This window comes from Lineus longissimus, chromosome 17 (genome assembly GCF_910592395.1).
Source record: "Lineus longissimus chromosome 17, tnLinLong1.2, whole genome shotgun sequence".
Taxonomy (NCBI): Eukaryota; Metazoa; Nemertea; class Pilidiophora; order Heteronemertea; family Lineidae; genus Lineus; species Lineus longissimus.
The window spans coordinates 5,460,987-5,474,921 of record NC_088324.1 but is presented as its reverse complement, the minus strand read 5'-3'; the positions used below and the strand labels follow the sequence as shown (position 1 = coordinate 5,474,921).

General features: G+C 44.4%; 1 protein-coding gene across 1 annotated transcript; it reads left to right on the top strand.

The window, feature by feature from the left end:
* The first annotated feature begins 8,934 nt into the window (after positions 1-8,934).
* On the top strand, positions 8,935-10,068 carry LOC135500976 (uncharacterized). Its single transcript, XM_064792696.1, has one exon. The coding sequence runs from the start codon at positions 8,935-8,937 to the stop codon at positions 10,066-10,068; it is 1,134 nt and encodes a 377-aa protein (XP_064648766.1).
* Positions 10,069-13,935: the final 3,867 nt, after the last annotated feature.

Genomic DNA, 13,935 nt, shown 5'->3' with positions numbered 1-13,935 from the left:
CTGGGCTAGGGCAGCCCAGTCAATTGACCAATGTTGTAAGCTTGCTGTGCTAGGGCAGCCCAGTCAATTGACCAATGTTGTTGGCTTGCTGTGCTAGGGCAGCCCAGTCAATTGACCAATGTTGTTGGCTTGCTGTGCTAGGGCAGCCCAGTCAATTGACCAATGTTGTTGGCTTGCTGGGCTAGGCCAGCCCAGTCAATTGACCAATGTTGTAAGCTTGCTGTGCTAGGGCAGCCCAGTCAATTGACCAAAATTGTTGGCTTGCTGTGCTAGGGCAGCCCAGTCAATTGACCAATGTTGTTGGCTTGCTGTGCTAGGGCAGCCCAGTCAATTGACCAATGTTGTTGGCTTGCTGGGCTAGGCCAGCCCAGTCAATTGACCAATGTTGTAAGCTTGCTGTGCTAGGGCAGCCCAGTCAATTGACCAATGTTGTTGGCTTGCTGTGCTAGGGCAGCCCAGTCAATTGACCAATGTTGTTGGCTTGCTGGGCTAGGCCAGCCCAGTCAATTGAGGCAACCTATGGAAAAACAATTCCAAAGAAGAGCTCAGCTGGCAGACATTGGTAGCATTACAGAGTCGCCATTGCCCAATGCTCAGCAGCTGGCAGACATCAGTGGCGTAACAAGAGTTGTCTGGGCTCACTGCTCAGCTGGCAGTCATTGGTGGCATAACACGGGACGATGGGGCCACTGCTCAGCTAAGAGTCATTGGTGGCATGACAAGAGTCCGTAGGCAAATGCACCGCTGGGAGTAATTGGGATGGCAAAACAAGAGGTGACGGGGCCCAATGCTCAGCTGGGAGTCATTGGTGGCATGACAAGAGACCACAGGCAAATGCACCGCTGGGAGTCATTGGGATGGCAAAACAAGAGGTGACGGGGCCCAATGCTCAGCTGGGAGTTCTTGAGGTGCCAAGGCCTACATCCAGTATAACTTGTGGTTTTCAATCAACTCTGCCTCTCGATATTTCAAATCCCTGGTTAAAAGAGTACCCTGAAGACCCATTGAAGCGGTCAGGAAAAAGTAGACCCGACCCGTAGGTTGTAAGTGCTCAGCAGCCTGCCATGCATTGCTTTCCTGGTATTTATAATGGAATATAGTACTCTGAGTTCCTGCCTATCATCTGCAAATGTCCTGACTTGCCATATCCAAGTTGCCATGCGAAGAGAATCATTCTTAGAGGGGAAAGTAAGCTCATTACAACATTTTCTTTAGGCGGAAAGGTCCTTGTAGGCTTTCTTTCAGATGGAAATGTCCCTGGAAACTTACTTTCCCCTCCAAGAAGGATTGTCTTCTCATGGCAACTTGGGTATATGTGACAAGTCACTTTGTCACTTCTATGTCACTAGTTAGGCAGGGGGATCTGTTGTGCTCCAGTTACCAACCTGCCAACCTTCAGCAACCGTTTATGCTGTTCGAGGTGAGAGGCCCGAGGGTGTTGTGATGTACCAGTACTGTTAATCCCTGTGCTTGATCTAGGGTTTGTTCTTGGCCTTGCAAGTGACTTAAAGCTTGGTCATGATGCAAATTGTGCTTGGGGACTCGACGTGCAATTTATGGGTCAAACCAGAGTGCTTCCCTAGTGTAGTGGTTCCTCAGTTAGCGGGCAGTCGTTGGCATACAGATCCTGACAGACTTTGATAGTTCCATTAGTGGGCCTGTTATCCCATTGGTGTTTAAGCCTGAAATGGCTGACCTTCTCCTAGGGCTTGAGAGGCGTCATAGCCTACTTATCACATCAGCAAAGGACAACTTACGAGTCCCTTTTGCGTTCAAGGTAGAGTAGAACTTGTGAGATTCCAACAGATGGGTAGGGCGAATCGTGGTCACCCTCTCCAAAGGCAAATTAGTCTCTGTCTCTCTCAGCAATGAGTGACTCGAGAGCGGGCTTATGGACTCTCTCACCATGCTCTCAAGTCGTGGGTTACCAACTAGAAGCCAGCTGCCTACTCCTGAACTGTTGTCATGGATGCATTCAAAACACTTATTGAGAAAGATTTTGGACAATAAAGTCAGCTTACTATTTATTACTTTATTAGGGATAACATATTGTGTTACGAGAAGCATTTCATTGGCACTTGAAGAAAGCACATTTTGTAAAGTAAATGCAAATAAACAATTAAGTCCAAAATGAAAATAACACTGTAACGACAAATAGTAACGATGGGAATGCAATCACTGTAAACCAGGAAATATGTGCCGCTATTGTTTTTGTGAAAGGGCATCATTGGCAAGGTTTTCATTAGGTGTTTTGATAACACTCCAACAGTAGTTTCAATTAAATTTAGTTTTTCACAGCCTTTAATCTTTGCGAATTTTGAAGGTTCTGAAAAATGCCAAATAAAAATGCATGCAACATTTCTTGGTCTACAGTAGAGTACAAATGCATACCTTTCACCTGTTCATTCTTGGTAGTTGATAAACTTGGAATCAGTGAAACCATGTAACCTGTGCTAAACCATGGAATAGTCAGTACTAAACCGTGGAATCACTGTGCAAGTACCGCGTGAAATCGGGTGCGTTCCTTCCACAATTTATACCCTTCCAACTGCCAATCTCGTCCCAGCTGACTTTATTGATAGCAATTTGCCAGTAGTTCCAGAAACCACCTTTTTATGGAGGATGACATCATCATGGAATGCATTTAAAATGCGTTGTTGTTGTTAAACCCACTCGATTTCAGTGATTTTGAGCTCGTTTTCATCTCCAAACCTGGCTAAAACCTTCGGTAATAAATCTCCTTATACGTTTTTTGTCATGCTTAAGATTATGTACGGATAAGTGCCAGCCGGTACTGCATGATGTAGTCAATCTTCTCTGTATCACCCTGTATGATCACACTGCTCCGTAGTTCAATTAGGCCCCGTGTGGTGGCGTAGTAAGCGGAGCGCTGATTAGTGCATATTATGGGTGTGTGGTGGGCGTGTCGTGACGTGCATGCCCATATTTTGGAGATCAGTAATGTTCACTGGAGGCGAGGTATGACTGGGTTGTTCTAAAATATAGATTATTGAATTGGAAATGCGACTGATTTCTAAACTACCGTCAAATTCCGATCTGATCATGTAAAAATAAGCTCCAAATATTGATTCGTAACCACCTTAGGTTCCAATGGCATTATTTCATGTTTTTATGCATTTTTAGGACTGATTCCATGGTTTAGCACAGGTTACATGGTTTCACTGATTCCAAGTTTTATCAACTACTGTTCATTCTTTCATTCAGATCCGATTTTTTGCGACACCCTCATACCCTGTACACATGCACACCCATAAACCCATTGTCCCTCCTGCATACACAAATAAAAATCGTCAAACTGGTGGTGAATATAACCAGTAAAAGACAATGACAACTCAAATGCAAAAAAAACTGTTTTTATACATGTTTATCATATACCCTAGGCCTATAATTTTGTAAGTGGATAATGTCTGCATGGCCGGGAATGTTCTGGCCCAGTTGATCAAAGGATGGTTGGTTAATCAACAGACTATTTACATCGTTTTGTTACTACGAATCTTGCTCTGGTAGACGTGTGTTACGGAGCAACTCTGAAACAGTTTCATCTCTGATAGACACCAACGCAACTTTGAAACCGCAACTCTGAAACATTAGATTTCTCGTATAGGCACCAGATGGCACGCCATTTGCTGCAACCCTGCAACCATGTGCGAGTCGCTACGTGTGGTCACAGTTAGCGCTATCATGGTGCTATAATCACGGGGCTATATTTAGCAATGAGGTTATCTCAATACATGTACACATTTGGTCAGTTTCCTCTAAGGTTATTTTGAGGCCCAAAGATGAAGAAGCTAAAGCTACTACTCATTCTGTTTTTTTTTACTGAAGACCGTCATTCATGACATTTGTAATGACAGCTTTGACTCGGAGCCTGACTCGGAGCCAGAAGACAAGGTTTGTAGGATATACCTTTTAGTGCTAGTGGATCGGCCGATAGCGGCTCCCTTTTTTGAAAGACTATGACCAGGCATCTCCAATGGCTACTGTCCCTATCTATCGTATCATTATACCATATACCGGTAGTACCGGTATGTAGGCTACGGTAGTTGATAAAGCTTGGAATCAGTGAAACCTTGGAACCAGTGATAAACCTTGGAATAGTCAGAACTAAACCGTGGAATAACTGTGCAAGTACCGCGTGAAATCGGGTGCGTTCCTTCCACGATTCATACCCTTCCAACTGCCAATCTTGTCCCAGCTGACTTTATTGATAGCAATTTGCCAGTAGTGTCAGTGTTACGGACAAAATCAATGTAGGCCTATACCACACTTCTTCTTACTTGTTGACGTAAAATTCTAGCATCTTTCTTTAGGATGGTCGTCAACCACGTTGTTAACAGGAACTTTCTGACAAAGTTAATTAACGTTATTCTCTTTGAAACTCCGGTAACTGGTACAGCTTGGACAAAAAATGACCATTTTATCTGTTAAACAGGATATAGTCTCCTTTTAAGTAGGACAGGCGTCCACGGTGTGGTCTCGCTCGGCAGTGAGATATCAGAAGCCAAGAAAGCAACATCACGATAATTATAAGAACTCAAAGTCAAACTATTTTCAATATGATTTTCAATACTATTTCAGAGACATTTTAGAGTCCCCAGCTTTGTAAGTTTGATTCTGGTTGCCGATTTATATCAATTTCTCATGTCTTATACCTTTAGGTAAAATTAGCATCAGGCTTATTTCAATGATTATTAATTACAGATTGAACCGCCGCCGCCGCTGCTGACACCAGCTCAGATGAACTACCTTTCACCATCATGAATGCTAAAGCTACATGTATCACGAAAGATCTGAAGAATTACAATTAATAAAGGCGTGTTTCGTACAAAGGGACATTTCTTCTTAAATTTGATCATAGTTTGGAATATCTCGCTCGAAATTACATTTCTGTTCAATAAAGATGAATTCTGGATGGAATTATCTTTCGACTTTCGAAGGAACTTTCTTTAGTTAGGTTAGACAGGCTAGGCTGGCCGTCTGTGTATCTTGCGACGTTCGGAGGAACATCTAATGATTCGAGGCTGATCAACGCTGACCGTCTGTGTATCTTGCGACGTTCGGAGGAACATCTAATGATTCGAGGGTGATCGACGCTGACCGTCTTTGTATCTTGCGACGTTCGGAGGAACATCTAATGATTCGAGGCTGATCGACGCTGACCGAGACAGATTGTGAAAATGGCCGCTGCAATGTTACTTCAAAGGGAATTAAAGACTTTAAAGCAAAGACGCTCAACTGCAAAGGGACTATTGACAAGAAAGGGAAATGAGATTCAGATACTGTTGGACTGTACTGATTCAAAGGAAAAGTTGGAAAGGATTACCAAATTAGGTGACGATTTAGGTAGGATTTTCACAAATTTTCTTGCATGCCATAATGCATATCATAGTCTTCTTTACAGTGCAGAAGATATTGCCGAGTCAAGGTTGTATTGCGATGGGGTAGCGCGTTTCATGAAGCGACGCCTAGAAGGAATATCTTCTTGGTCTGAGGCTTTAACGGAAAGGCTCTCGGAAAAGGCGGCCAGTAGTGTCAGTTCAGATGTAAGCTCACTAGATACAATTAGCGCAGACGATTCAGTTTCAAACGTAGCTTGTAAGCACAGGTCTGTCAGTAGCCGTAGCGGCAGCCACAGGTCCAGTGTTTCCATGGCCCAGATGCAGGCAGCAGCCAAGTGTGCCGCGTATGAAGTAGAGGCATCGCTATCGTCGGAGAGACAAGCTCTTGCCAAGAAAGAGCTTGAAATGTCACAACAGCGGGAAGAGTTGGAAATGAAGGCCAAATTAGCACATGCTCAGGCAAAGGAAAGAGCATTTAAATCAAGTAGAAGTCCTGTAGCGTCCGAGAAGGTGGGCGTTTCCAGGAACGGTGGTCCCAATGTGTTAAAGACAAATGACACTAGATTGGATCCAACGCGACCTGAATTTCAACCAGGTCGTGTCCTTGGAAATATGACTAACTATGCCAACTATCAATCTACCCCAATGGCACCGGAAAGTGTGCCACCTGTCAACACCAGTTTCTTTACACCATTTCCAGGAAGCAATGTGATGAGCAACCAGCCAACAGTAAGTAATATGAGTAGCCCTACAGTTCCAGACGCTCTTATGGAGGTTTTGCAGCAAGGGCAACAGCAGCAAAGGATGTTATTAAATACACTGCAGTTGCCTAAGGTAGATCTGATGACCTTTGACGGGGATCCTCTTAGGTTTTGGCTGTTTATAAGGGCATTCGAAAACTCCGTTGACCGTGACCTCATTGACGACAGTGTCAAGCTAAGTAGGCTTCTGCAATACTGTACAGGAAAGGCAAGGCAGGTGATTGAGTGTTGCGCAGTAAAGGATCCGGCAGAGGGTTACACACTCGCAAGAAAACTATTAAAGGACCGGTTTGGTAGTGACTTTGTGGTTAGTCAGCCCTGGGTCGACCGGATTGTCAACAGGAGGCAAGCCAAGGATCCAGAAGCAATAAGGGATCTAGCTGATGACTTGAAGAACTGCGTTGAAACGTTGACCGCCATGAAACAGTTGGATCGCATGATGAACGATTCGTACTTGGTGCAGATTGTGGAGAGGTTGCCACTGTATCTCCAGAATAGATGGAAGAGAGTGGTCTATAAGATCCGGCACAGCAAGGACGATGGCTCAAGAAACCCAGGAGTAAAGGATCTCCTGCAGTTTATCTCTGAGGCTGCTGAAGAAGAAAATGATCCGGTGTTTGGCAAGAGTGGTGCTAAAGAGCCCAAGGTAGAATCTCACCAGAAGTAAGATAACAAGCCAAAGCCCCGCCCACGGTCCACGTTCAGTATCCAGACAGATATAGGAGACCAAGGCTCTAGCAGTGACAAGCCCAGGACACCCAAATGCCTGGTATGCCAAGGCCCTCATTATGTGACGGCCTGTGAAATCTTCAAGAAGATGACGCAAAATGAGAGATGGGTTACCATCAGAGACAACAAGGTCTGCAAGAATTGTTTGAGAGGATCACATTTTGCTTCGAACTGCACAAGACCGCCCGCATGTAAGGCTCCGGGCTGCGGAAAGAAGCACAGCACGTTCCTTCATTTAGATGGCGCTCCAGCACCCAAGCCTCGGGCACAAGGCCACAATGTTGAAGAAAAGAAGACAGATGTAAAGTCAGCTAAACCCGCAGGGAACAATGCCATTAGCTTGTCCACTGGGGCCGGTAACAAGCGGATTGCGTCGCCGATGATTCCGGTAAAGGTCAAGGGTATTGGAGGGAGTGAAGAAGTTGTAACCTATGCTATGTTAGATAACTGTTCTACTGCCACACTGTGCACTGAAAGCCTGGCGACCAAACTCGGACTAAAAGGTAAAACGACAGTGACAGAATTGACAACGACAGAAAGGAAAGATAGTCGGTTTGAGACCACGATTTATGGGTTGGAAGTAACTGACCTTGATGGTAAGGAGGTCATTACTCTTCCCCACGTTTTCTCCAAGACTAGCCTCAATCTTAGGCCCAATGACATAAAACCTACAGATTTAAATGACTGGCCTCACCTACAAGGACTGGATATCCTGACGGTAGATACTGACAAGGTAGACCTGCTCATAGGACAGGACGTGCCGGAGGCCTTGGTTCCACTGGAGGTCAAGAGTCATAATGACGATCCCCGAGGGGTGCCGTACGCTGTAAGGACAACCCTGGGATGGACCCTAAACGGACCATTTGAGGAAAATGAGAGGACCGATGGACACAGCTGTCACTTTGTAAACAATGACACAAGTCTACAGCAACAGGTTGAGCAATTTTGGAAGCTCGACAATCTAGGTGATGGGACTGGCCTATCGATGGATGACAGAAAGGTGATTGACCTTTGGGATAGGACAGCAGTGTTACATGATGGACATTATACTTTGCCCATACCGTTCAAACAAAGGCCCCCAAATTTACCCGACAACTATACTATGGCAAAGAAAAGGTTGGAAAGCCTAGGAAGAAGACTTCAGAAGGATGCTACGCTGCATGAAAAGTACAACACCGAGATCAAGGTCCTGCTGGAAGAGGGTTATGCAGAAGTGGTGCCAGACAAGGAAATGGGCAGGAAGGATGGAATGGTACCTTCCTCACCATCCCGTATTGAACCCAAAGAAGCCAGGCAAAACAAGAATAGTCTTCGACTGTGCTGCCAAACACAGAGGAACGTCACTGAATGATAATGTGCTACAAGGTCCCGACTTGACAAATAAGTTGATTGGAGTGCTGTTGCGGTTCCGCCAAGAGAAAGTAGGGTTTACGTCAGATGTAAAGGCAATGTTTAATCAGGTCAGGGTTGAAAAGGACCATAGGGACGTGCTCCGCTTTCTGTATTTTGATGAGGGTGACATGACAAAGGCTCCAATTCATTACAGAATGCGAACTCACATATTTGGTGGAGTCTGGAGCCCCAGTGCCGCAAACTATGCATTGAAGAAAACTGCAGCTGACAATGCTTCAGACTTCCCTCCAGAGACGGCCGAAACGGTAAATAGGTCAATGTACGTGGACGATGTCCTTTGAAGTAAGCCGAATGACCCTGAAGCAATTGTGCTGTCGACCAATCTCCGTGAACTGCTAAAAAGAGGAGGAATGGATGTCGTCAAGTGGGCCAGTAACAGCCGCGTTCTCTTGAAAGCCATCCCAAATTCTGATTTGGCCAAGGAGATGAAGGACCTAGATTTAGACAGTGATGGTCTACCCATGGAACGAGCGCTGGGAATGGTTTGGGATGTAGAGCTGGATACCTTCAGACCATGTATTACCACACAAGACCGCCCGATGACAAAACGGGGTGTGCTCAGCATCCTGAGTTCGGTGTATGATCCACTGGGACTGGTCAGTCCATTTGTGTTGAAAGCGAGGACCTAATTCCAGGATCTGTGCAGAGAAGGGTTAGGATGGGATGATGAAATGTCCGAAGATCAACAGCAGCAATGGAATAGGTGGCGTGAGGATTTACCAAAGCTTGAAAACTTCTCTGTGCCCCGATGTCTACGTTCAGACGATCTGGACAAAATAGTACATAGCCAGCTGCACCATTTTTCGGATGCATCAGAAGGAGGTCTTGGCGCAACAAGCTATCTCAGACAGGAAGACGTTAATGGACGTGTTCACTGCGCACTAGTTATGACCAAGGTAAAGCTAACCCCATTAAAGACCACCACTATCCCAAGGCTCGAACTGACTGCAGCTGACGAAGCAGTGAAACTAGACAAACTGTTGCGTAGCGAACTTGAGATTCCTCTTTGCGAGTCTATTTTCTGGACGGACAGTATGATTGTACTATATTACATAAGGAATGAGGCAAAGAGATACCAAACATTCGTTGCAAACAGGGTGGCTAAGATCCATGAGAACACTGTGCCCACACAATGGAGGCATGTACCAACTGATCAGAATCCAGCAGATGACGTATCACGAGGTATGACAGCTGATGAACTGATTGGAAATGACCGGTGGAAACACGGACCCGAATTCCTGAAGAAACCAGAGACGGACTGGCCAAACCAGCCAATTATTGATAAACACCAGACTGAAGGAATTGAGGTCAAACCCGAGGTGAAGGTTTATGTAACTGGTGAGATTCCAGATCAAGGACACCAGGCTATCAGCAGGATAATAAATCACTATTCCTGTTTGTATAGGCTCAAGAAGGGGATGGCATGGTTGCTGCGACTGAAGAAGGTGCTGCGTCAGAAGGTCAGGAATAAGGGTAATCCAGTGCAAGGACCCTCGACCTCTCCTTGTGGTGGTCTTACTGTGAATGAGCTTTGGGAAGCCGAGCAGGAAGTGCTCAAATTCGTGCAAAGGAAGGCGTTTGATGATGTCCAGTCCAAGACCGGCAAGCTAAGAAAGTTGAACCCAGTGCTGTATGTCAATGGAGTCCTGCGCGTGGGTGGTCGTCTGGGAAATTCCAACCTGCCTGATCAGACGAAACACCAGATCATATTGCCTAAGAAAGGTCACGTGGTCGACCTGATAGTTCAATATTTCCACAATTTGACGGGCCATTCCGGATCAGAAAGGGTGCTGACAGAAATCTGACAGAAATATTGGATCATCAAGGGAAGACTCGCAATAAGAAGAAACATCACCAGATGTATGCGCTGTCGAAAAAGAAATGCTCAACCAATGACCCAACAAATGGCAGACTTGCCTACTGACCGAGTGGCTCCCCCTAGAGCAGCCTTCAGTCACGTAGGATTGGACTACTTTGGCCCGTATCATGTCAAACAAGGCCGGTGCTTGGTAAAGCGATATGGATGCATTTTTACCTGCCTCACAACCAGGGCCACACACATTGAGGTGGCAGAGAGTTTAACCACAGATTCGTTCATCAACGCCCTGCAGAGATTTGTAAGTAGACGAGGGACACCAATCAGGATCCGGTCCGATAATGGCACGAACTTTGTGGGGGCACAGAAAGAGTTGAGGAGAGCCATTCGCGAATGGAATCTTGGCCGAGTTGAAGAATACATGCGTCAAAGAGAGATCACCTGGGTATTCAATCCACCTGCAGCATCCCACATGGGGAGTGTATGGGAGAGGCAGATCAGGTCTGTTAGGAAAGTATTAGACGGCATAATAAAACAACAGAACCTGACAGATGAGACTCTTAACACAATGATGTGCCTGGTTGAAGCCATAATAAATTGAAGACCCTTGACAAAGCTGTCGGATGACCCAGATGACTTACAACCTATCACACCAAACCATTTGTTGCTACTGCGTCCGGGATCATGCCGACCTCCTGGACTATTTGATGAGACAGATCTGTACAGAAGAAAATGGAAGCAAGTGCAATATGTCGCTGACCTGTTTTGGCGTAGGTGGACAAAGGAATATCTGACTGCCCTGCAAGAGCAACAGAAATGGTGTCACGCAAGTCAAAACCTGAAACCAGATGACCTGGTTCTGATTGTAGATGACAATGCTCACAGGAATTCCTGGATGTTGGGACGAGTGATGGAGACGTATCCTGGAAAGGATGGCCGGGTGAGGTCAGCCAAAATCAAAACACAGCATAATGAGCTGATAAGACCTGTCACCAAGCTGTGTTTACTTGAGTCGTCTGTTGATATCTAGTGAGCTTCGTGAACTGACGCAGACACTGAAATTACAGGATGTTCTTTTTGGTGTTGCGTGTTAAAGTTTGGCATGTGCGACCTTGTCTCATACAACCATTGATTGCTCATCCATGATATGTATTACGGTATGCATGTAGGCCCATATTAGGCTGGATTATTAATAAGTTTCTAATAGGATTGTTTTTAAGGGATTTTGTCTCATCTCTTATTTAGGTTTAATTATCAGGTAAATGCTAGGCTAGGACGCATTTATGGGGCCGGAATGTTACGGACAAAATCAATGTAGGCCTATACCACACTTCTTCTTACTTGTTGACGTAAAATTCTAGCATCTTTCTTTGGGATGGTCGTCAACCACGTTGTCAACAGGAACTTTCTGACAAAGTTAATTAACGTTATTCTCTTTGAAACTCTGGTAACTGGTACAGCTAGGACAAAAAATGACCATTTTATCTGTTAAACAGGATATAGTCTCCTTTTAAGTAGGACAGGCGTCCACGGTGTGGTCTCGCTCGGCAGTGAGATATCAGAAGCCAAGAAAGCAACATCACGATAATTATAAGAACTCAAAGTCAAACTATTTTCAATATGATTTTCAATACTATTTCAGAGACATTTTAGAGTCCCCAGCTTTGTAAGTTTGATTCTGGTTGCCGATTTATATCAATTTCTCATGTCTTATATCTTTAGGTAAAATTAGCATTAGGCTTATTTAAATGATTATTAATTACAGATTGAACCGCCGCCGCCGCTGCTGACACCAGCTCAGATGAACTACCTTTCACCATCATGAATGCTAAAGCTACATGTATCACGAAAGATCTGAAGAATTACAATTAATAAAGGCGAGTTTCGTACAAAGGGACATTTCTTCTTAAATTTGATCATAGTTTGGAATATCTCGCTTGAAATTACAGTCAGAAACCACCTTTCTGTGGAGGATGACGTCATCATGGAATGCATTTGAAATGCGTTGTTGTCGTTAAATAATAAACTTATATTCATGACGGGCCGCAATTGCAAATATCTAATGATTTCTTTTCAATGAAAGCAAAAGAAAGGTTTTGTGATTGTTTTGTATTCCATATACTAATATAAAACGTTTTTATCAGAAGAATCATTTTGTATATAATGCTCTGATTAAGCTTGGTAGATAGGACAAACATGCTCACGGGAATCACTAAAAAATGTGTCCGCTTAGAACTGGTGACATCACGAAAAGATATCTACATCCCTCGATGTATACATAAAGATGTACGAAATCGCTCACAGCGAAGGAATTTGTTCACATTTTTCATCTCCAAACCCGGCTAAAACCTTCGGTAATAAACCTTCATCTACGTTTCTTGTCATGTTTAAGATGATGTACGGATAAGTGCCAGCCGGTACTGCATGATGTAGTCAATCTTCTCTGTATCACCCTGTATGATCACACCGCTCCGTAGCTCAAGTAGGCCCCGTGTGGTGGCTTAGTAAGCGGAGCGCTGATTGGTCCATATCATGGGTGTGTGGTGGGCGTGTCGTGACGTGCATGCCCATATTTGGAAGATCAGTAATGTTCACTGGAGGCGAGGTATGACTGGGTTGTTCTAAAATATAGATTGTTGAATCGGATATGCGACTGATTTCTAAACTGCCGTCAAATTCCGATCTGATCATGTAAAAATAATCTCCAAATATTGATTCGTTACCACCTTAGGTTCCAATGGCATTATTTCATGTTTTTTATGCATTTTTAGGACTGATTCCAAAGTTTATCACTGGTTTCAAGGTTTCACTGATTCCAAGCTTTATCAACTACCGTAGGCTACTAGTACTAAGGCATGGCTGAATGTGTTTCTGTCCGACCCGGGCTCGGTTCACTCAATAGGCATTCTGAGGTCGGGTACACCATGCTAGTTGGTAAAAAAGGCGCGTTAGCAAGGGTTGTTTTCATACCCTTAGTGGCGGGCGGGGTGACCAGCAAATATTGGGTAAATTTTCGATCTTCGGGTCTCATTTAATCATTTCTTCATTAAAAGGGGTGTTTTTCACGGAATCTGTTGAATTTGGTCGGCACTATGGATGAAAAGGGGGTCATTTTCATCTCCAACATTTTTCCTGCTTTGGTCTCCACATGGGTCATGTTTTAGGCTGACCAACGAGCATGTGTAGGCCTACCCAGGACCCCATTAGTGATGAGCAGTCGTATAATTATTATTATATAGGCCTAGGCAACACACGGCGATGATAGAAGCCAAGATGAAGCATGTTGATTATTCCTTTTAACGAGAAGAAGCTTCCATTGTTAATTTTTTGCAGCTTTAGTTCTCCCGTGGGTAGCGAGCTGGCATCAAGATAGCATTGCATAGCATTGTATAACATTACTGACTCCAGTCATGGAGGTTTAACCCACCTACATGCTCCAGTCAATGACCCCTTTAGTTGTTTTTACAACGTTCAGTCTAAAAAGTTTGTGCCACGACTGGATCTCTTCAAGTCCTACCCTTTCATTGCAAAGTGTTCTAATTTAATGAGCCGATCCTGAAGACAACAACATGACTGTCTATCTGAAAAAGACTGGTAGTGACCGACGGGAGAAGCTCACCATACACATGAGAATTGAAACCAGTTTAGGCCTAGTTTAGGACTATACTGATATTGAAAAGCAATGTTAGCTTGTGAAATAGTGAATTTTGGTTTCACTCTCAGATATGTCAGATGAATAAATGAATGAAAAAAAAAGTTGTAAAACGCCCTAATCACTGATACAATGTTGGCGCTACCCTCTACCGGTAGTATAGGCCTAGGTCTACATCTCTTGCCATTGAATGTTGAGTCCACT

Coding starts and splice junctions, on each gene's coding strand:
- LOC135500976 (XM_064792696.1), top strand. CDS start 8,935: ATGTCCGAAGATCAACAGCAGCAATGGAATAGGTGGCGTGAGGATTTA.